Source organism: Perca fluviatilis, chromosome 21, assembly GCF_010015445.1.
Source record: "Perca fluviatilis chromosome 21, GENO_Pfluv_1.0, whole genome shotgun sequence".
In the NCBI taxonomy this organism is placed as follows: Eukaryota; Metazoa; Chordata; class Actinopteri; order Perciformes; family Percidae; genus Perca; species Perca fluviatilis.
Genome location: NC_053132.1, coordinates 30,252,562 through 30,276,640, shown reverse-complemented (window position 1 = coordinate 30,276,640; position 24,079 = coordinate 30,252,562). Strand labels below are relative to the sequence as shown.

Here is a 24,079-nt window from a genome sequence, read left to right as displayed (position 1 = left end):
TTGCGTGTGTGCTTGCGTGTTTAAATCTCTTTGTGTTTAAGAGAAAAGAGAGTTGTTGTGCGCTGCCTTTGGTGCCAGAATGTAGACTGTGCACAGAGTAAAATAGAAATATAATATTATTATTATTTGTCTCATGTTGTATTTTACTAGTACTACTAAAGTACTGTTAATTGATAATGCAGAGAATGAGAGATGGGAACTGTGGGTAGACCGTGAATGTGTGTTACAAAATGTGAGTTTAAGACTGTAAGTGAATGCCACAAAGAGAAAGATCAAAAGCCTCAGCTGTGATTGCTCGGCGGCCGAAGTGATTGATTGATTGATTGATTTTATTTGACCACTTACATATAAAAAATATGAAACAGCACTCTGTGTCACACATTAAAAATATATAAATAGTCAGGGATAACACAATAAAGCCCAAAGACTTATTTCCATTGTGGTCCCTATAAGGGCAGGGGGAGAGGACAAGTAGCAGCAGGTCACACATCAATTATTCATCATACATTCATCATACATTAAACAAATTCATCCATATTATACAGACAAATTAACAATAAAAACAGCCTATGATATGATAATGACTACAATTGGCACCTAAGCCATACTTTCAAGCCCTGTTTAAAACTGCCTATGCCTCTGACTGTCTTGAGTGTACCAGGTAACCAGTTTCAAAGGGTAGTTCCAACATAAAGAAAAGACTGTTTGCCCAGATTAGTTTTAGCTCTGGGGGTACAAAATCTGTTGAGCTACCCCTAGTGGAGTACCTGTGAACTTCATTTACTCTCTTAAAATAATTTCTAAAATATTTGGGAACATCTCCATGAACAATTTTATGTCTTTCAACCATCCCACCCTTTCAAAGTGGGAAGATTCCAGATGAGTTCTTCAGATGAGTGAGGCAGCAGGAACGAGTGGAGCAACAGCCTACTCAGGACACATGGTGTTAGTGCAGCCATATGACACCACACAGGGACATACAAAGACTTTACTGATGAACAGATGGACACGGCTGGCCACACTTACATATGTGACAGTGTGTCTCACACTCATGCATTACGATCAAGAGTGTGACTTTGGGTTGAAAAGTGGGGGGGGGGAAACAAAACAGGGTTCTCGGGGTCTTCTGCCTAAGAAAAAGTTTTCGATTTGAATCTCATTTCCTGCATTTCTATATCCATTTATAGGGACTATGGTGATACAAAATCCAGGAAATAATTCAGTTGATCATAATGATAAATTCTTCTAGAGGAAATAGTACTAAACTATGTATAAGAAAAATATGCTTGGGGCGGCCTCCAGCTCACCCAGTAAGAGCGTTCGCCCCATGTTGGCTGAGTCCTGCAGCGGCCCGGGTTTGAGTCCGGCCTGCGGCCCTTTTCTGCGTGTCATCCCCCATCTCTCTCCCCCTTTCATGTCTATCCACTGTCACTATAATAAAGGGAAAAGCCCCAAAAAAAATTCTTTAAAAAAGAAAAATATGTTTAACTTTATTTATTGTTTAAAGTCCAAGTGTGTAACGTGTTTAGTTGTTCATTATCAAAATCTGTGTTGCCCCGTTCACAAACTTGTCCTTTTTCATGAATATTTACCTCCACCATCAATTCCAAGTATTCCTTTTGGCTTGAAATTTGACATTTGCATTCACATGAACTGGGGTAGACGCTCCATATTCATGTTCCATCTTGAAATAAGTTAGCCAGTAAGGGACATACAGGACGTACTGCTCCACCTTTCACGTTTTCTCTGTCACATGATAAACTCACAGGTGCTGCTAACGCTGCTAATGGGTATCGTAGCTTCCCGGCCCCGGTGGCAAGTTTGAAGAAGGAAACATGGAGGACCACACGTATTCAAAATCCAGATTTCAGGAACAGGAGTCTTCTTCTTCTTCTTCGCCCAGAAAAAGAAAAAGGAGATTGAAAAGAGCAAGAGAGCAGCTTTTTGAAGTGTGAAGGCTACCGTAGTTGTAATACCTACTTTGAACTGTGGGAGAGATACATATATGATCTCAACGCTAGATGGGAGAAATTCCTACACATTGGATAAACAAAAAAATATCAAACAAATTTGAAAGTGTGTGTGTGTGTGGGGGGGACAAACTGGATTTTGAAAAGTGGGGGTGACATGTCCCCACTGGAAATTACGCCCTTATGCTATATGGGTTGCGTTCAAATTAATTTGAGAGTATTAGGTATTAGTTTGAATTTGTTACAACTTAACGTTTTGAAAAAGTGACAGCTCTACCATCCCTGCCTCTTTTGTGGATATCTCATTCTGTGTTGCTATAGTAACTACTACCAGATAGTACACACCCCACATCAATTAAATGATAGTTTGCCATTTGCAAAGGTTGCTCCCAGAAGAATAGCTTCTTAATTACCATGTTTGTTGTTGTTGTCTCCTTTTAAATGTTCAAGCTCTCGCATATTTCCATTATGATAACAGAGGTTATGGATCAATACTAAACAATAAACCAATGAAACAACAACAAGGCACTCATGACTTCCTCTCGGAGTGAATATACAGTAGATAGATAGATAGATAGATAGATAAACTTTTATTGATCCCAAATTGGGAAATTACTCTGTTACATCAGCAAAATATCAGACACACAGCACACATACAGAATATACAAGAAATAATAAATAGGATAGAATACAAGCACAAATATTCTAAAAATAAAAATACAAAGGAAAGAATGTAAAAACTTATACAAGTTGGGAATAAAAATGTATTTAAATAGTATTTAAATAGTATTTATAAAGATGTAAGTAAAATGTCAAGAATATCACTTGATAGCAGGATGAATAATAATTGGGCAATACTTGCTCTACATACTTTTCACCTACTTATACTTATGTATTTCTTCCTGTCTGTTTCCCTCACACATCCTCAGTCTCTGTCATGGAAGTGGAGTGCGTTCGTGAGGGTTGCCAGTCAGAGACATTGCGGCAGATGATCGGCTCAGTACCCGAGCAGCGGTGTTTGACGGTGGTCTTCAAAGGGCCCCGCAAGAGCCTGGATCTCCTCTGCCAGAGCCAGGAGGAGGCTCAGCATTGGGCCCGCGGCATCCGAACCCTGCAAGGACGGGTGCAAAACATGACCCAGAAGGAGAAACTTGACCAATATCCTAATTGCTGTACATTTGGAATTTTTGTTATTAGATTATTTTAAGGGTGCAAAGGGCCTACTATTTGCATTTCATTTTAATCTTCCAGAAAAGGAAGTTGATTTTACTGATTTTTTTTGAGTCTGTCAGTGTGGATACTAGGGCTGGATCTGAATATTCAAATATTCGTTCCATGGGTAGGTATTCGATATTAAATTTTGGGATTGGAATATTTGTTTTTTTGGGATTGGAATATTCTTTATATTATATATATTATTGGAATAGTTTTTCTTTTTTTTTAACGTGCATGCAGGCTGAAATTCACTTTGGTGTTTTGTCGGGATAAAGCTGCTAGCTAAATGTCCGCTAGCCTCTGACTAATTGTAATTGTAATGCAGCGCTATGTCATCAGAGAAATGTTACGTTACATTGAGTTGGAACTGTCTGCACTGTGTATGCAGAGATAATAATGCCAAGAATAGTCATACATCATATATCGTTATATACATATAAGTCTTGGAATCATTTTTAAAGAATTATTGTTGGAGGCCCCATAAGCCCACTGCAAAGACCTTTAAGAGTCCCAAACCAAAATGCCAACAGTCTAAAGAAAATATATGTTGGTACTTTTGTCATCCTTCACTTTTTTTGATTGAAGGAAATTTTCCCAAAAACAAAACAGAATACCGACATAAAGTATCTATATGTAGAATTAGTATAATGAAGTATTACTGCTGTGCTACAAAACTCCAAATTGGTCAAACACTGTCCATTGTCTGCTCTCGCTGCTTCCTTGACTATGTTTGTGTCACCTGGATTCATGCTTACCTGAGTCGGGCCGACCAGAACCACGATGATAAGATGAGCTATGACGAAGTCCAGACACTGCTGCAGATGATCAACATTGACCTGAATGACCAGTACGCCCGCAGCCTCTTCCAGGTAACAGAAGTAGGTTTGAGTATCGTTTTTTTTTTTTTTTTCGATTGCGGTGCTAAATCGATACTTTTAAAACGGTGCCGGTGCCTAAACGGTGCCTGAACCGGTACTTTTCAATAAAGTAAAAAAAAAAAAAGAAGATGAAAAAAAATAAGGGAATTAACAACAGTCAGTGACTTGTTTATTGCTAAGGCCATGGTCAAAATTAAAGATTTAATAATAATGTAATAACTATAACAATAACTTATTTCACCAGTAAATTGCTGTTGAACCCCAGATGGGAAAAGGGTATTTTACAATTACTGTGAATGCACCACGAGGCAACCTGTTTTAAGTGAATGCACCGTCTCTGTTGTTTAATTCCGACAACGGCAGCTGCAAGTGAACGCACCGTCTGTGTTGTTTAATTCCGACAACGGCAGCTGCAAGTGAACGCACCGTCTGTATTGTTTAATTCCGACAACGGCAGCTGCGAGTGAACGCACCGTCTGTGTTGTTTAATTCCGACAACGGCAGCTGCAAGTGAACGCACCGTCTGTATTGTTTAATTCCGACAACGGCAGCTGCAAGTGAACGCACCGTCTGTGTTGTTTAATTCCACAACGGCAGCGAACGAAAGACGCGCCGTCTGTGTTGTTTATTCCGACAACGGCGGCTGCAAGTGGCACGCACCGGCCTGTGTTGTTTCATTCCGACCATATAAACATACTGTATATCTATGAATTGCGACAACGGCAGCTGCTGCTGCGCTGCAGTGCAGACTGTTACATCCCGCTGTTGAAGTCCTCCACAGTGAAATACAGTCACACTTTACACTGTTTAACGTTAGCTGTCAGCATTTTACCGGTGTTTAATCCAGCTGCTAGCTAAAGGTAGGCTAACGTTACATGCTGTCAGGTGTGGTGTAAAGTCAAGCACCGAAATGAGGCACCGAAACTTTCGTTCTTATTCGGTCTCGTTACTACCGTTTACGTCGGCACCGGTTCCCTATTGGCACCGAGTTTCGGTACCCAACCCTAAACAGAATACACAAACACATACTTAAAAACATTGGCCCAATAGCTCAGATTCAGGGGATGGCATTGGCACCGGCCCCCCCTGAAATATGATTGCCCCCTCCCCCCAATCCATTGAGCTAGAGTGCTGTCAATCGGACAATTGTGACTTCCATTGGATCAGAGTACGGTCACATGGCTGCGTGTTCTGCCAATCTTCCAACCAGCCCTTGTCAAATGACCCATTACTGTTTCCATGACGACTATCCAAAATTCTGATACAATGGAACCAGCACTGGAATTGTTTTTAAAAAAAGTGGCAGACTGAGTCTATAGAAAATGTGTATTGTATTTGGATATACAATTTGTTTAAAACTAGTGCTGTCCCCGTTGAAAATGTGCCTGTTTGGAACGGGCTGATTGCTTGGCCTGTGGTGTTGCTGCTTGTAGAATTTATCAAAACCAAAGTGTACCCCAAAATGACTTACAGAAGGACCCTGAACCACATAATATGCAACTCCACTGTATAGCCTACTATCTATTGACTTAGTGTAGGCTACTTCTACATCAGAGGAAGACATAGGCACCCACTGAGCACCCACGTGTGCCAGACTGCCAGTAGGCTAAATTCATTTAAAATTAAACATTGCAACTGGTGCTAAGTGGAGCCTCTGTCATAATGTGATTGGTTATGTCGCTGTCAGTCCCCTGCTCCATATACTATCCACCAATGGACCTTTTTCACAGCAGACATGTTGACTTGTCATAGTAGGAAAAGCACAGCTGGAATTGATAACCTTAATGATGGCTCAGTTCCATCAAGTGTCCCAGTAAGCTATTTCAGTGAGTCAGCATGCACAATACCAGGACCTCTCCTAAGTGGAATGCAGCCATCAGTGATGGTTTAATACCAGGGTCTCTCCTAAGTGGAATGCAGCCATCAGTAATGGTTTAATACCAGGACCTCTCCTTAGTGGAATGCAGCCATCAGTAATGGTTTAATACCAGGACCTCTCCTTAGTGGAATGTAGCCATCAGTAATGGTTTAATACCAGGACCTCTCCTAAGTGGAATGTAGCCAGCATTAATGGTTTTGAATACACCTGTGCTTTTCCTACTATGACATGTCAACATGTCTGCCGTGAAAAAGGTCTATCACAGCGTCTCTTGGATGAAAACGCCTCCATCCCCCCCACAGTGCGTGCATGTGCGTTAGGTAATCAGAGTGAGAATTAAATGGACAGATTTGTTATTAAAAAAGAAAACTTATGATGCAAGTGCATCAACGACATCCACCACCAGTGCAGAGAGTTCTTAATTTCCCACGAAGCTGATCGCGGTTGATACCCCAGAATCGGTGACTGTGCGCTGGATACAGAGCACCGCGAGCGGCCGGTCGTCGTGCTCCGTCAGGTCAGCGGTAGTTGGTGGTCTAGTTACCCCACAATAGGTGACTGTGCGCTGGATACAGTGTACTGCGAGCTGCCGGTCATGGTGCTCTGTCAGGTCAGCGGTAGTTTGTGGTCAGTTAAACTTCTCATCTCCAATCCTATCTGTATTTGTGAGAAGTGGCGCTGTCCTGAGTTGAAACTTTATTATCGAGTTAATAGTGTGTTCGTGTCGGCCGCTGTCCGTTTCCTAACATTCTGAAATGCAAAAATGTTTTTGACTACTTTTTTTTTAAAGGGCATGCGCCCGTGAGCACCCACGGAGGAAAACATAAATCGGCGCCTATGGAGGAAGACATTGTGCTTCTATATTTACCTGACAGAGAGGATTGCAGAATCAGAATGTAATCACAAAATATCACAATTAAAATGTGGAGTAATCAGACATTAGCGTCATGGACTCATGGCAGTGTGCTACCCACCCTGCCCGTTATGAGAGCTAAACAGCACATATCTGCGATCATCAACCACCAGGACCGGACTGTGTGTTTGTGTGTGTGTGTGTGTGTGTGTGTGTGTGTGTGCGGAGAGAGAGAGAGAGAAAGAGAGAGAGAGAAAGAGAGAGAGAGTCTCGTGTCGGATCGTTAACGAATTTAACATTCCAGCAGAGGTGTTCATTTCCATACAGGTTTAGTGGCTTGACAGTTAACGGTGAAGTAGGGGATTTGATTTGCGGCTTAATTAACGCGACTTAATTAACGCGACCCAGGGTGAGTCTGATGAAATCTGATGTAGGCTATCTGCCCGGTTCAACTCTGAGATTTCCTTGCATTGCACAGCGCTCTGAAGGAATAATCTCCGAGATTAGGCTACGTTATGTTCTGCCACCTCACAGCAATTTAATACAATAGCAGGAAAAGAGTCAGAGGCGCTGATGTGCAGGTTACCTTCCCCCCCCAAACACGGACACACATACAGATACGTCTCGCTTTATAATATAGATAGCCTGCCTATAAGTGACATCACGCACTGTCTGCACTTGTTGTAGCTGGTTGTGCTTTGCATGTGTGGGATTCTGAAACGTCCTTAAATTTGGGAATTGTTGTTTGTTTTTTCAAAGTCAAAGACAGTCCAAAGTAGTGCTACTTTGCACACATTTTAGCTGCCAAAGCTCCGCTGCTCTCTTTCTCGGTGAGCAGAGGGGGAGTGGCCAGCGGCTAGAGCGGCAAAAGCCAATGTGTGCTTCTTTTACCTATATATTTAACAATATATTTTGCATTTCTTATCCAAACAATGTCAAACTTGGCACTGCACTTACTCGTGCCCATAGCAAGAAATCTGTCAAGTTTGAAATCCATCGGACTAACGGTTCGAGAGATATGCGCTTAACACCCACACAGACAGACAGACGTTCCTGCAATTATAGATAGATGAAAACAAGTGAAACTAATAATGAATGTGATGTTTTATTTAGCAGAATTATATTGTGTGTTGTTCTATTCCTATCCAATGTATCCTATATTTCTACGCAGATTTTCTGTGCTGTATTCTGATAAAATACCCCTCATGACTGAAAATCCTGGAATCGCCTCTGCTCAGATTTGTAATCAGTAATTGAAAGTGATTTATGAATTCTCTTGACAGGACTAATGACAGACCTCCGATAACTGTATTGTTGGATTAATTGAGACCAGCTTAAAGGTGCACTATGAGTTTCTGCATGGTTTCAGCGCAATTTCATTTTTGTCTCAAATCGTAGGCATCTCTCCTTGATCCGCTAGCTGCTCGCCCCCTGAACACACTGTGAAAAAGGCCGGTCTCAGGAGACAACACAGGGGTCGTAAACATCAAACAAACACCCACCCCCTCCCCCAACCATCTTGTCAGTGATTGGCTGGAACATGGTTTGTTGTATTTTGGTGCACAGCCTGTGCCCCTAGTGTTTGTTTGACGTTTACGACCCCTGTGTTATCTCCAGAGGCCGTGTGTTCAGGGGGCAGGCAGCTAGTGGATCAAGGAGAGATGCCTACGATTTGAGACAAAAATTAAATCATGCTGAAACCATGCAGGAACTCATAGTGCACCTTTAAATTATGAAACAAAGATTTATCATGTGTGTCTCACTCTGTTTCTCTGATAGAAATGTGACCAGTCAGCCGACGGGCGTCTGGACCACGGAGAGATCGAAGTGTTCTGCAGGGAGTTGTTACGGAGACCAGAGCTGGATGCGGTGTTCATCCGCTACTCTGCAAATGGCTGTGTACTTTCCACTGTGGACCTGAGGGATTTTTTGAAGGAACAGGGGGAGGACGCTTCACTCACCCACGCCCAAAGCCTGATCCTCACCTATGAACTTAACGAGTGGGGTATGGTGCTAAGTACCAACATTTATCTGGTGTGTGTTCAGCAAAAGGGCTCTGATAACCCATTAGACACGACTCGCCCAGCACCAAATGGGAGACCAACAAAGTTAACACAGAGCGTCCAGCAGCTGTCCAGCTTTTCTCAAGAGTTAATAAAGACCAAAATAGAGCTAGAAGTAGAGTGAATATTGGATTTAAATAAGTCAGGTTGCCAAAAAAGATAGATGGTTTGTCTATAATGTTTGTCATTTTAAAATCAAAAATGATTTCTTGCCTTTAAGAGTGAACCGCAAAAGTCGAGTTAAGCAACTGCTGCGCATAATTCTTTCCTTTATAGTTTTTTTTAAATGTTGGAACTGCTGGTTTGCACCCTGGTACTGTACCGGCTTTTATTTTTCATCTACAACAAAACTCACATAAGAAGGTTAAGAGTCCTGTATGAATTCGGAAGTTAGATTAGGAGTTGCTGTATCCGATCATTTCTGCAACTTTCAGAAAATGACCATCCGACATTGTCGCCTACTTCACGCAGTGATTTGCCAGCTTTATGACGGGCGGCATTAGAGTGTGGCTGTTCGGAACAACTATAAACGCATTTGATTTCCGACGTGGTCGGTCAAAACATCGTTCTGAACAAGCATAACCTGACCCCTAGTCTAAACACCAAGAATCAGCTGCTGCCTTTAAAAATAAGACAAAGTATGTTTGTATCTCTTTTAATTAGAAAATGCTATCATATCAAGAACATCTTTTCTGTTAACTGATGCGAAGTCCAGGAAGGCCTTACTGCCTAGAAGAAAGGCTTGGTCCTCCCCTGAGATCAGCAGCACACAGTACTGTATGACCAAAAACAAATGATAGCACTAAAATTGTTATATATTTAATGGAATTAACAATAAGCTGCACTATGACTATGCCAATTTGCTCGCTATATGATAATTCCCCTACTTCAATGATTTGTGTTTGTGCCTTTTGCCCAGTACAGCCCAGAAGAACCAGTTCATGACCCCCAATGGTTTCACCATGTACATGCTGTCTAAGGAGAACTGTGTGCTGAACCCGGAACATGCTAGGGTTTACCAAGACATGAAACACCCACTGGCACACTACTTCATCTCCTCCTCCCACAACACCTACCTCACTAAGGACCAGCTGACTGGGGCCAGCAGCACAGAGCCTTACATCCGGTACGAATGAACACCCACATACAGTATATGGAAGTTTTTTGGTCTGCATTTTGCATTTTGCAATATCGTCGCTGTAGGGTGAAAACCTTGTATGTCACGTGCTGTATAACAGTATATTGCGACAGGGATATACATAACAGTCATTCACACATCGGTCAAAAGTAAAACAATGGACATGCTATGGTTACTACATATTTTTGTTAAATATGGAAAACTATGAGTGGCGACTTCTCTGAATTGTCCCCCTGATAGAGCCCAGGGTCTCCTGAAGCAGCCGACAGGTATGTTGGAGCCAGAAGCGCTGCAGCTTCCATTGCGGAATCACAAACTCAGGTGTGGGAGGAAGTCAGGGAGTCCACGGAGAAGGGCTAACAAACGTCCTGGCAAACTGTCTGTCAACTCAGGAAGGAGAGGCTGGTCCTAGCCCAGGCTGTGGTCAGTATGGTGGACACCTGCTGACCCTGACTGGGAAAGTTTAAAGTTTAAAGTAGGAACACTGTAAAGGCTGTTTTATGCTTCTGCGTCAACTCCACGCCGTAGCTACGCCGTCGCTCCTACGCCGTCGTGACCCTTTCGGAATTCTGCGTCGGGGTTGCTTTGCATCGCGGTGCATTTCACCGCCATAACGCTAGGGGCTGATAAGTCTGAGGTTATTTGCGAGGTGTCTGCCAGCCAGTTTATGTTATGTTAGCAAGCAAACTTTACCCACAAAGTACTGCTTGCTCATTTCAAAACGTTACTGATACATATACACAAACGGATAACCCCATCATTGTAACCAAAATATCTCTGAGTTTATTTGCAGAGCTTATGTCAGTGAACTAGCATGTTGCTACTCTCCACAATAGGCTGCTTGAAACACCGACTATCAACACACAGGACCAGTTGACCAATCACAGCGGGCGTATGCCGTCGATTCGACGCAGAAGCATAAATCAGCCTTAAGAACACTTTAAGGAACTCCTAGACCTGACTGACATGCCTCATTGTGGAGGAGGCAGCGTTGGAAGACAGGAAGGAAGCCTTACCTGTTTCCCTGGGAGAGATCACTCATGCAATTAAATAAACTCCACAGAGGCAAGGCGCTAGGGGTGAAAGATGTTTCCCCTGAGATGAATATTTTTGGGCTGCCTTGATTTGTGGAGCTTGGGAACAGTGCCTGTGTTCTAGCAGACAGGGTGGGTACCATTTTTTAAAAAGGAGACCAGTAGCTTTGCTTTAGTTATAGGGGTGTCAGCTTGCCTGGGAAAGCTTATGCCAGGGTTCTGGAAACGAGGCTCTGGTTGAACCAGTGGAAGTGCAATGCTGATTAGGTATGGTGGCTTTAGGATTCCATCTCTGCTCTTTGCAGATGATGTGGGTCTGCTGGCCTCATCGACCCATGACCTCCAGTGTCTGTGTCTGTCACTGGGACAGTTTGCAGCTGAGTGTGAAGTGGCGGCGATGAGGATCAGCACATCACCCCGAGTTGAGAGTGGAACTGGACAGGTGGATCGATGCAGCGTCAGCAGTAATGCAGGCATTGTACTGGACTGAAGGCAGTCGTGGATAGAAGCGCCCAAAATGAGTTTGCTTTGAAGGGTGGCTGGTCTTAGACATCTGGAAGGAGCTCAGAATAGAACTGCTGCTCCTTTACTGTGCAAAAAGTCAGCTGTTGTGGTCTGATCTGATATGGAAGCCTTCCTTTAGAACAGAGGTTTTCAAACTGTGAGGTGTGCCGCCCCAGTGGGGCACCGGAGAGTTGAAAGGGGCTCACAAAGGGAGTGACATGAGACAAAAATACTGCATTAGAAAAAAGAATCCTTCATTAAATATGTAAAAGATGCCAATTAGACCTTGATGCATTTTGACAGCTAGTCTCTGGATGTTTTTGTAATCTTTGCTAGTCGCCAACAGAAAGCGGGGACAGTTTAGTCACAAACTCTTAAATTACACATTTACTCACTGCGTCATCTCTGTTTCAGAGATTCCTAACGATGATTTTTCTCTTAGCGCGCTGAATCATGGCTGCCGCTGTGTGGAGCTGGACTGTTGGGATGGAGATAAAGGAGAGCCAGTCATCTATCATGGTCACACGCTCACCTCCAAAGTGCTCTTTGTCGAAGTCATTGAGACGATCAATGAATATGCTTTTAAAGTGAGTATGGTCCATGGTCACATTCAGAGTTATACTGTACAGATGAGTATTAAAAGTTTAGACACAAGTTTTCTAATTTAATTTAATTCATTTGTGTGGACAAAGATGATATAAATCTGTACGGTATAAGAGTTTTATGTACTTTGACAATTTTGCTGACAGGCCTAAAGATAATTTCCTTCCCCTCTTCTGCTCTGTGGAAACCCTTTTCTCCCTGACTTTGCACCATCATCACTCTCTCCCAGGCATCTCCTTTCCCTCTGATCCTGTCCCTGGAGAACCACTGCTCCGTGGAGCAGCAGACAGTAATGGCGCGACACCTGCGATCCATCCTGGGAGACAAACTCCTCACCAAGCCCCTCAGTGATCTGGATCCTCACAGCCTGCCTTCACCAGAGGTTAGGAGACGCTGTTCCATAACCGCGTGAAAGTTCAATCCCCTACTATATTATTGAAACTAATAGTGTCTTTGATTGAGACATACAGTAGATGATGCCTGCATGCACTGGAACCACACAATGGCAGATTTTGCAGTTGCCTGAAAGATATGCATAGCCAATGACTAGCTCTCAGTCAGACTCCTATGCAAGGACTTTACTCTGACACAGTTTTTAATATCCAAATTGTCCAACTAGATGGCAATAATCTCTCTGTTATGTGTGTGTGCTGCATTTGTAAATAGTTTCTCTGTCTTGGTAGCAACTGTTAGGATTATGTGTAAAGCAGAGAACAAACTGTTTGCGTTAAATGGGAAATCTGGGTTCTCTGCTCTTCTGTGTCCCACTTATTCTACATTTCCACATAATCAGGGTTAGTGCATGCACTCACGATCTGTGCCACAGTAATCACGCTCCCTGGAGGCACCTCATGTGTGTGACTGCAATTATACTCTGATGATTTTATACTATTTGTTTTGAGGATTTTACACTCACATACTGTAGGCTACTGTTTTATTGTTATCTATCCTTTGTCATACATTATTATCATATTACAAGCAGTCATGATAAAAGTGTCACAAGTGTGAGTGCGAGGCGACCCAAATCCAGGAGCAATTTTAGAGATTAATTGATAATGTGAAGATTCATAGGCTTATAGGAAGGTAGGCTTTACCGGCAAGGGTTGATAACGGCATGGCAGTCCAAACAAACAGCAAGCGTCACTCAGCAATGACAATCTGGTATTATCAGTTCGGTATTGTTCTGTTGTGACAATAAAACAAGCAAGTTTAGTTTTAAACTGCATTATCAAATTATTTTAGTGAGGACTCATAAATAAATACAAATAACTAATGTTAGGGAAATCTGTTTATGTTTTGTTATGCGTTTCTGGATACATTTTTTTTAAAACATATCGGCCGATATATCGGAATATCGGATTTTTAAATCACCAAATATTTGTATCGATATCGGCCTTAAAAATCCTTTATCGGTTGGGCTCTAGTTAGGAGGTTAAGGTAACTACCCCTGAAGCCTAGTACTTGTGGGTTAGTGTTAGCAGTGCAGTGCTTAGTAGTGTGCTATGGTTCAGGTCCAGTACTTCAGTAAATGTAAATTAGTGAGTAAAATATTCTTAAAGGTCCCACATTCTGCTTATTTTCAGGTTCATACTTGTATTCTGTGTTTCTACTGGAACATTTTTACATGCTTTAATGTTAAAAAAACACATTATTTTTATCATACTGTCTGTCTGAATATACCTGTATTCACCCTCTATCTGAAACGCTCCTTTATAGCGTATGCCTCTTTAAGCCCCCCTCCTGAAAAAGTCCAGTCTGCTCTGATTGGTCACTGTTTCCGGGTCCTCCTCAGCTGCGCTCTCTGAGTCTCTGCACCATCATTGTAAGCGGGGAATGACTGTAACAGCACTGTAGCAGCACTTTCTACCTACATATAGTATAGTTGTGACATCACAGCGTACAGAAGTCCTGACGGCTCGTTTAAAGGCACAGTTTCTAAATACGGGCTGTGTGCATTTCTCTGTGGATTGAGGGTTTTGATTAGGGCTGTGTATTGGCAAGAATCTGGCAATATGATACGTATCACGATACGTGGGTCACGATTCAATATATTGCAATATATTTCGATACTGTGCGTAAGGCAATATATTGGGATTTTTTTTTAAGTATACTTTTAGAAAAACTAATATTTGAAAAAAGACATGATGTGCATCAAAGTCAAAGAAGTTTACTTTAGGTAAAGAATTCAGTACACAGAAAATCAAACTGCCAGTTTGGGATTGTGGTTCACAGGTTCTTAGTGAGCTAATTTTGATATAAAGTTGATACAAAGTTCAGCCATAGCTACATTGTTAGCTTCTAGCAAAAAGTCAGGCACTGCTGGGCACTGTTAGGCCAGGACACTAGTGGTGCGTCTCAGCATAGCTATCTAGCGGTAGGGGGTTTAAACACAACATAAACGTGAACCACCATCTTACATGAATATTTTTGCACACAAACAAAAAAATTAATCGATATTGTGTTTTTGAAAATCGATACAGTATTGCTAAATAAAATATCGCGATACTCAAGTGTATCGATTTTTTCTTACACCCCTAGTTTTGTTACTTAACCTCGACCTGCTTTATCATAAAAGAAACCGAAATCTCACTTGTTACCTTCAACAATGTAAACAGTAGTAGTGATAGTAGTCGTATTACTGTAGTAATAACAGTCAGTGGCTGTAGCTCTAGTGGTATTTTTAATCATTACAAAATAGTTTAAAGATTAGTATAATTTTTAAACAGCTTGTTAATGTGTGTGGAATGTATTGGTTGTGTGTGCAGGATCTTAAGGGTAAAATCCTGGTGAAGGCGAAGAAGGAGCACATGGTAGAGCGCTCGTCCAGCTCTTCAGACCTCAGCTCCTCAGACGAGGAGGCCAGCCGCGCTGAAGGCAAACCCAGCAGTAAGAAAGAGGACCAGAAGGTGGGTAAGCTCACCTTTATCCTCACAGCAGTGGCTCCCACCAATGCATGGTGTAATGGGATGTGCTTCTGTGTGTGTCTTCTCAGCCAGGTGTGTCTAAGCTGAGTCCAGAGCTGTCAGAGCTGGTCGTGTACACCCGCAGTGTTCACTTTAAAAGCTTCGAACAAGCAGCCAAAGCCTCCGCAACTGACATGTCCTCTTTCTCTGAAAGTGAAGCGCTAAAACACGTGAAGGACTCAGGTACAATGTGTGCATGTGACTTAACCATAGACTGTAACAATAATGGACAAAGCTTCCAGGTCCGAAAAGTGCCATAAAAAGCTGCATTCTATCTAATTTCCGGCAGTTCCAGCGACTCCACTGGTTGCAAAAAGAAGTCTGTTTCTCTAGAAGTTTATGGGGAAATGACCCTACTTCTCACTTGATTTATTACTTTCATATTGAGTTAATGGCTTCAATCGCTAGTTTCAAGTCTTCTTCAATACAGCATCATGTTAATTTAGTAAATTATGATCCCATTTATTTTAAAATAGACGATAAAGCAGGGGATGCTTTAGGGCCTGTCAATCAGGACAGAGGATATGCAATGCTAACCATGGCCCTGTGTACATTAAAATAGCCGTGAACTAGTTTTTTTGTCCTTGTTTTCACCTTAAACTTTGACCCTCTCACTGTGTGTTTTCATTTCACCAAAGTTAATTAGATAATTTTGGTCGCTTAAAAATGTCTTGTTCAGCATTATGCCAACCAAGCTAGCTAGCTAGCGTTAGCAGGGGAAGTTTGCTGATTTTCTGTGTACTGTCGTACATCCAAATAAATGCCAGCACCCTGAGGTCCGCGTTTATCCGCCTGTAATGGATGAGTGGATGACTCACTTCAGAAGGGTTGAAAATAAACTTTCCCTCTTTAGCGTTTAGCTCAGCGCAGTGCCATTGCAACCATAAACAACACTGTCACCCTCTCATCCAAAATCATCACGTCTGGTTGCAAAAACCAACATGGCGACGTCCGTATCACCAAACTCGAGGCTTCAAAAACAGCAGTCCACAAACCTATGGGTGACGTCACAGATGCCACGTCCATTATTTTTACAGACTATAGACTTGAAGGTGCTCTAAGCGATGTTACGTGACGGCACTTTTTGTTGACGTTCAAAGTATTTTCAAACAAAACGAGACTAGCTCGCCCCTCCCTCCTCCTCATCCCGTCCCCTCCCCCTCCCTTCCGCGCACTAACCCCCCACCCCCAAATCCTTCTTGTTGGTTATTGGCTGGAACGCTGGAAGACTGTTTGTTATGTTTGGTGGTGCAGGTTGGCGCAGTTTGTTTTTGTTGGCGTTTGTGGAGCCTGAGAGTCTTCAGAGACCGCGTTTTTTACAGTGTGTTCAGGGGACAGGCAGCTAGCAGATAGTGAGGAGATGTTTGCTGTATGTGACAAAAAAATGTTGTAGCCTAAAACACATATGACATCGCTTGGAGCACCTTTAACTTACTTTCTAAAAGTAGAGGTAAATAGTTTGCATCGCGCCCACATATTACCTGTTGATTCTACCTTGTTCAGGCAGCACAAGGACAAAAGCAAAATGAGTCTTTCTTCCGCTGGCCATTAGACTAACTGGACTAATTTTGTTGTCCTGCCCCTCCAGGGATGTATTTTGTTCGTCATAACAGCCACCAGCTCAGCAGGATTTACCCCTCAGGCCAGCGCCTCCAGTCCTCCAACTACAACCCTCAGGACATGTGGAACGGAGGCTGTCAAATTGGTGAGAGCTTATTTTTATGTGATTCTATTCACAAGAGAAGCAGACAGAGTAAACACGAGTTTTACTCAGATAGCCGGCTTCTTAGTCCTTATCTTCCACTCTTTGCTGTGATTGTGTGCTACCCATCCCCCAACATCCCCCCAGTGGTTGTATCCAAAGAACACTGTGGTAGGCCTAGGCTGCTAACACAGTTGTGTTTTCTTCAGTTGCTTTGAATTTTCAGACACCTGGTGAACAGATGGACCTAAACCAAGGCAGGTTTCTGCAGAATGGTCACTGTGGGTACGTGTTGAAGCCTCCCTTCATGTGTCAGCCTGATACCTCCTTCAACCCGGAGAACGTTGGTGGAGGTCCTGGCCACACACCTGTCCTGCTCACTGTTCGGGTAAGATGTCGCCAAACCTGCCCCTAAATGAGAAGCAAGTATAGGTGAAACTGCAGGTTCCAGGGTGCCTGGTTCGCTCACCTGGTAGAGCGTGCGCCCATATATAGAGGTTTACGCAGCCGTGGGTTTGACTCCAACCTGCGGCCCTTTGCTGCATGTCATTCCCCCCCCTCTCTCCCCTTGCATGTCTTCAGCCTATATAAATAAAAGCCTAACATGCCCCCAAAAATGACCTTAACAAAAGAATTGCAGGTTCCAAACATATTTTTACCACTGTCAATACTGTCAAAACTGAAAGATACTTAGGTTGCTTTCACACCTACCTCGCATGGTCCGTTTAAGACGAACCCTGGAGCGTTTGGTTGGATAGTCCAGTTGGTTTGGGCTGGTGTGGAAGCTCATCTGAACTCTGGTGCGGATCAAACAAACCACCTCTGGTCCGCTTGAAAACGGGGGTTTGCTTCCAAGTGAACTAGAGTTCAGTTCACTTCAGGGAAGAACGTGATCCAACCCAATCACAGGAAGTGAACCAAATACAGAGCATTTACTAGCCTGCAATTTCAACCTTGCACACAATTTACGGACTTCTATATGATTTAAAGGATGATTACTTTCAGATCCGGAAGCTGTTGTGAGCACCTATCGTCTGTATGACATCATCAGTCTGTGTGACATCATCATCTCTCTCTCTCTCCTTCATTCGCTGTCTGTCAGCTGCTCACATCAAAACTCAAAACCAAAGGGACGCGCACAGGTACGGGCTATTATTGCCCAGGAAACAGCCCGTTTGCCCTGATTGGCTTAGCTGCCCTTCTGGAGAAAGAGCCTAAATAAACTTCTTTTTTTTCCAGTTTAGAGCAATAGCCCCTTCAAATGTCTGTGCACGTCCCTGCCCAAGACGTTATAAATTTGTTTTTGCTCCATTAGCATTATTTCTGAGACCAGTAGTGTCGGCGAGTTTCGGATATTCTGTCCAATAAACAAGCGTCTTGATCGCGTGACGTGTGTTTACAGTGTTTTGGTGCAACAAAGTGCAGTGTGAAAGCAAACCGAACCAAATGAAAAATGCAACAATGTTGCAACTTCACCCCCGAATCGCACACGAACTATAGGAATGGAAGTTTCTTACTGCAATGGTTCTCTGGAGTTGTAATTTGCTGCAATTGGAATCCAAACACGAGCCATTGAGGAAATCTATACCAAGAGAGAATACAAGAATGTCTGAACTGTTGCTAGATAAGCTCTTCTCGCTCCATTCTATAATGATACTCTGATCAAATTAAGCTTTGATTTGATTGTTATTCCAGGTTATTTCAGCTCAGCAGCTGCCTAAACCAGAATGGGACAAACCCAGCTCGATTGTGGACCCTCATGTGTGGGTGGAGATACATGGTGTTCCCATAGACAACTACAAGAAGAAAACTCATCATATCGACAACAATGGTAAATGCCCACTCTATCGACAAAAGCCCCTTTGTCAAATGAAATGCCCTGTAGAAATTTCTACACGGCTTTAGATAGTTGTACAGTTTATATTGTAGCTAATTAGCACCATGACGTGTGGCTGAAAAAGCTCCAGAAAAGCCTTGTAAGTGGACCCTGGTTGAAAAAGTCTGATGGCTTCTGCAACTCCAAGTAGTAGGTGTAGGAATGCAAACTGACCTAAACATTGACAATATCCACTTATAAATTATGTAAAGTAGTAAATACCATCCAGTTTAAAATCAAACCTAGGGAAATGAACCTAGGGGTTAATAATACACGTGTACCGAGTCGACTGTTCTCTGGGATATGTTTTCATGCTAATTGAATGTGACTGTGAATGTGTTTTAGCGCAAACCGCTAATTACCTTATAACGCTAGTCATCTTGGGAAAACGACCAGTCGAACGCCGTGCAACGTGAGCTGAACTGTCACTTGAAATCTCCCATGGTCCGTGGTTTCCCAATGGGTCGATAGGAATTACGTTTGTGAAATGTAATTACATGGAAATGCATGAATTATATCGGTTTATTAAAATATATGGGTGACTAACTACTGCGTTCGTTGTTCGACTGGTCATACGTGAACGGTACTGTCTTTCTAAACTATCTTTTTAATACACTGTCTGTACACTTACACACAAACCTCTTGCAACATTAGCAACTACTAGTCCTAGCCATCTTAGTTGCCAAAAGATTTATAACTTGCAATTTCGTAGGCGACAACAACTCAACGAGTCAACTCAAGTGACTGAGTGAGCAGAGAGACGGTCCGAGACAGGTTATAGGAACTTCCCAACCCGCAGACTCAGAGCCGGAAAGATTGCAAGCTCACCTTGGCTCGCCTCGCAGACAACTCATGAGTTGTCAATGACTCGTGAGTTAATGCGGGATTGACTGACTCCCGGCTACGTTGTCATGAGTGGATCTAATTCAGACAAGCGACTGAAGCCTCTCCTCGAGTTCAGGGTAAAGCAAATCAACAACAAAAGCCATTCTTTACCTTCTGAAATAACATACAATGTTCTGCACATTGCCTAGCTAGGCATACTGTAGGTTTGGTGTATAAATGTAGTATGTTAAAATGCAATTAGGTCAAGCACACAGTCCGAAACATTGCAAGCACCCCTATAGATCAATACTGACTCAAGTGACTTGCACAACCCGGATCAGTTTAGTGAGTGAATCAGAATAACCCGAATCTTTAAAAGGAATCAAGTTTGCCAGGCCTAATGTAGGGACCCTCATTATGCTACCGTGGAAGTGCGGTGCTATCTTTACGACAACTAGCGTTATAGGGTAATTAGCGGTTTGTTATAAAACTGGTCACATCCGATTAGCATGAAAACATATCCCAGAGAACGGTCGACTCGGTACCCGTGTGTTATTAACCCCTAGGTTCATTTTGTGCCGGATTTGTCCTTTAATGTCCCGCCCACAACACTATCTGACTATCTCTTACTGTGTATTATGTTGAAAGTTTCTAATTTATTAAATAATTGCTCAAAGCATTTAAACAAAGTTTAGTGTTGGAGTTTGTAACATTCCAAAATCTTTATTTTGACTTAGAGATTTTCATTTTCACAGTAAAGGTATTCCAAAAATCCGTTATTGGTTTTTATTAAGTACTAGTAATCGGTAACCTGACTCCGCCAGATGGATCGCTTCTTATTTGCTCGGAATATCCATCTGGGAACTTTCCGTTGGAGAACTTTTGGGAATGGGCGAAAATCCTGGTTAGCTGATTGGATAAACCATCTGTCTATCACCACCTATGTTGGTGATAGATGGGCCAACTCTACCAATCAGATCAAACTCTTGCTGAAACCATTCGGGAGAAGAGCAAAAACATCTTTTCCTCCGAGAAAAGCCTCCAGTGCTGTTTCAATGAAGGAATACTTTATAATTCGGATAAAACTTGCTGCGATAGCTACGCCTATCTCATCCGTGGAAGACGCCACGTTGTTTAGACTGAACAGACGCTTCTCGTTGCGTCACACCTAAACCCGCCTCAAAACCAACGCTGATTGGTCGGTCGTTTGGCGAACGGCTCCAAATTTTCTCGATCTCAAGATGCCAGACAGATCTGCGAGTAGAAAACTGGAGCTCACGAGATCAGGGCGGTCTCACGAGGCTAAGTAATCGGTATCTGCCTTGAAAAACCAGAATCAGTCCATCCCTAGTGTTAATAAAGGGGTACTTGAGTTTACCTGACAGGGCTGTGGGGGTAAGGTTGGGACACTACATACTGCATGAGCATGATTTCATACAAAGTCCATCAAGTAAAACTGCATACATTGGTATGAATAAGTCTCTTAGTGTGTTCTTTCCTTGTTTCAGGCTTTAACCCACGATGGGACTGTAGCTTTAACTTTACCGTCCATGTTCCTGACCTGGCTCTGGTTCGCTTCCTGGTGGAGGACCATGACTACACCTCAAGCAATGACTTCCTAGGACAATACACCCTGCCTTTTACCAGTCTCCGCACAGGTGCGTGTGGGGACAGTAGAGTTTTGGGACTGTACCAAATACTTGTTTGAGGTTGCCAATGCAGTATGAATAATAGGGCTGGGACCAGAGGTGGAAAGTAACAAATTACAGTTACTTACGTTACTGTAATTGAGTAGTTTTTGTGTGTGCATACTTTTACTTTTTAAAGTAGTTTTACAAATCTGTAATTTTACTTTTACTTAAGTATGTTTTGTTTGAAGTATTGTATTGCTACATTTTAAATCACAGCCGTTACTGAGTTAAAAAAAAGGAAATAAGAGATCACGGAAGGCTTGTATCATGTGGACGCGCCGACAGTTTTGTTGTCATTACTTACTGCACTATAGCTTTAAGTAAAAGTTTGTCAAAGTAATATTACTTTTATGTAAGTAGAATATTTTTGTACTCTTTCCACCTCTGGCTTGGACGATGTGCTTTAGTCCCGATTCTATTCTTTCACGATACATGGGTTCCGATTCAATTTGTATTGCGATTTTCATTTATTACGATTGTAGAAGTATTGTGGTTCGATAGTATTGAGTATTGCGATTTTCTTTTCCTTCTTTAACAAAAACAAAAGTTGAATAATGCACTTCTAGAGACAATATACCATGAGACATTTCTAAAAAAGTGATTGTTTTTTAAAAAGAATGCACATATCTGTCAGTCAGTCTGACATTTATTTCATTTGTGAAGAGGAACAAAACATGGATTTTCTGCATTTTCTGCTTTCGCTCTGTTTTGCTGGAAATAGATATGATGTAGCTGCCGTTGGCGGTACCATAGAAACAGAACATATATAGGTGAATCATTGGTAAGAACAAATAAATAAAAAATATTGATTCTAAGGAAAATAATGGATTTTGAAAACCGTCGCAAAAATTCATGATACGTACGTTTTTTGTTTTGTTTGTTTTTTCCCAACCCCTAACAAATGGTAATTCGCTCTCTTGACCTTCTTTCCTTTATCTCTCTCTGCAGGATATCGTCATGTCCCACTGCTCAAGCTGGATGGCTCCAGCCTCTCGCCCTCCTCCCTCTTCGTCCATCTTAAGGTCACCCCATGTCAGAGCAGTCCCTCAAAATCATCAGCTAAGCCGCCGGCAAGGTCTTCAGCCAAAAATCCCTAACCCCATCTCTACCGCATAGCAACATAAAGCATGAAAGCCACCATGGGAAGACGCCTGGACATACTATCTGCCCGGATCCAGGCAAAAAAAAAGATCTAGGCCCTAAATCATAAAACGTAACGTTTATAACCTCGTCCAACAAATGTTGCAGCTATATCCTCGACCTGTCTATGTTTTACAGAGCAGGAGGATTGTGTTGTTTTTAATCCCCTCATTTAATTGAGGTTTGATTTTTAGAGCAGAGAACAGTCCACATGTATTATTATCTAGGAGAACATGGCCAAGTTTGGAGCTAGATTTTGTCTCTACATTTTGAACATATAAGACTCCTAGCTAAATTCTCAGACCTTCTGAAGGAAGGACTTCTTTTTTATCGATTCTTTTAGTATCATATTTTTTGTGTATTTTATCTGAATAGTATAGTAATAGTAGAAATGCCTGCTGGTATGGGATTGAAAACATTACTTGGGTAGGGTAGAAAGCCTACATGTAAGTGGAGACTTTATAAATGGAATGTGAGGGAGACATGATCTAGAAACAATCCTCTGATATGCGGATATACGTTGACAGAACTATTGGTCGCTGTAATCATTCCTGCCGTCCAAGACGTGATCCTGTCCTAATGCGACTCTACTGGAAAACACAAAGGACTGAATCCACACAATACATTCTAAACACATTCTAAAGTTCAGCTGAAGCTAAAATGTGGCTTTCGGAGTCTGGAGGCTGGTGTACTTCAAACAACGTTCATGTTGCATTGATAGAACAGCATCTGAAAGCGCCGGCTGCGTCCGAGAATGTTTGTAACTTTTCCGAAACCAAAACCCCTTCAGGCTGCAACTGTGTGGAAGTGAGAAGAAGCAGGGGAGATTTGAACTTCTCTCTCTCGCTTTTTCCGTTCTTAAACTGTATGGCGTCATCCCCATTTGTGCCTTATTGCATCTTAAAAAATACAAAAACCATAAGAGAAATTGATACAGCATAGTATCGCAATATTTGCCGTGGCAATACAGTAGCGATACACACCCGCCAAGTATAGATCTATTATTAGATATGTGTTGGTCAGTTTGTCTGCTTGACAATCCCATTTTGCAGCAATACAATTGAAGTGAGATGAACAAACAGAGAAATGTACCTTTTTAGATAAAACAGATGTTGACAAAGTTTCCTTTTGGGGACATCATTTGAAATTGGGACAAATTTGAAGTTGGAAAAAAGGTAACGAATTGCAGTATATTGCAGAATATTGCAATATGTTTAAAATCGCCATAGAATTGAATCGTGACATAAGTATCGTGATGATATCGTATCGTGAGGCCTCTGGTGATTCCCACCCCTAGCAAACAGTGGAATTACTCTGTTCATATAATTAAGTAATCTACCAGGAATGCACACTTTAATCGTGGAGCCAGCTCAGGTCAACACGGTCAGCTTTGATTGTCTGGCGGAGCTGTGCCAGTGGTGGCTTTAGTGAAATAAATGAGGGGCTAAGCTTTTTCGATGCAGACCTAATGTTGGCCTTAGCCAAATCAAGCGGTTATCTTTGTCCTGGCAGTCGTGTGTAGTAGGGATCGACCGATACTGTTTTTTCAAGGCCGATACCGATTATTAGTAGTTAATGAAACCAATATCCGATATTTGGAACCGATGTGCATTTACAGTGAAAATGAAAATCTTTAAGTCAAACTTAAGATATTGGAATGTTACAAACTTCAACACACAAGTTTTTTTTAAATGCTTTAAGCAATTATTTAATTAATTAGAAACTTTTAACACAATACACAATAA

At 42.1% G+C, this 24,079-nt stretch overlaps 1 protein-coding gene across 3 annotated transcripts in view; it reads left to right on the top strand.

The window, feature by feature from the left end:
• LOC120551458 (1-phosphatidylinositol 4,5-bisphosphate phosphodiesterase delta-3-A-like) overlaps window positions 1-23,433 on the top strand; it is a 46,647-nt gene extending 23,214 nt beyond the window's left edge. For all 3 annotated transcript variants that reach the window (XM_039788907.1, XM_039788906.1, XM_039788905.1), the window contains exons 4-16: window positions 2,900-3,128; window positions 3,925-4,054; window positions 8,575-8,800; window positions 9,783-9,984; window positions 11,977-12,121; window positions 12,367-12,519; window positions 14,903-15,043; window positions 15,130-15,283; window positions 16,689-16,805; window positions 17,012-17,190; window positions 18,498-18,633; window positions 21,012-21,161; window positions 22,143-23,433. In XM_039788907.1, coding sequence (XP_039644841.1) covers window positions 2,900-3,128; window positions 3,925-4,054; window positions 8,575-8,800; window positions 9,783-9,984; window positions 11,977-12,121; window positions 12,367-12,519; window positions 14,903-15,043; window positions 15,130-15,283; window positions 16,689-16,805; window positions 17,012-17,190; window positions 18,498-18,633; window positions 21,012-21,161; window positions 22,143-22,291 — 2,111 coding nt within the window. In that variant the 3' untranslated portion in view covers window positions 22,292-23,433. The remainder of the gene's footprint in view (window positions 1-2,899; window positions 3,129-3,924; window positions 4,055-8,574; window positions 8,801-9,782; window positions 9,985-11,976; window positions 12,122-12,366; window positions 12,520-14,902; window positions 15,044-15,129; window positions 15,284-16,688; window positions 16,806-17,011; window positions 17,191-18,497; window positions 18,634-21,011; window positions 21,162-22,142) is intronic.
• Window positions 23,434-24,079: the final 646 nt, after the last annotated feature.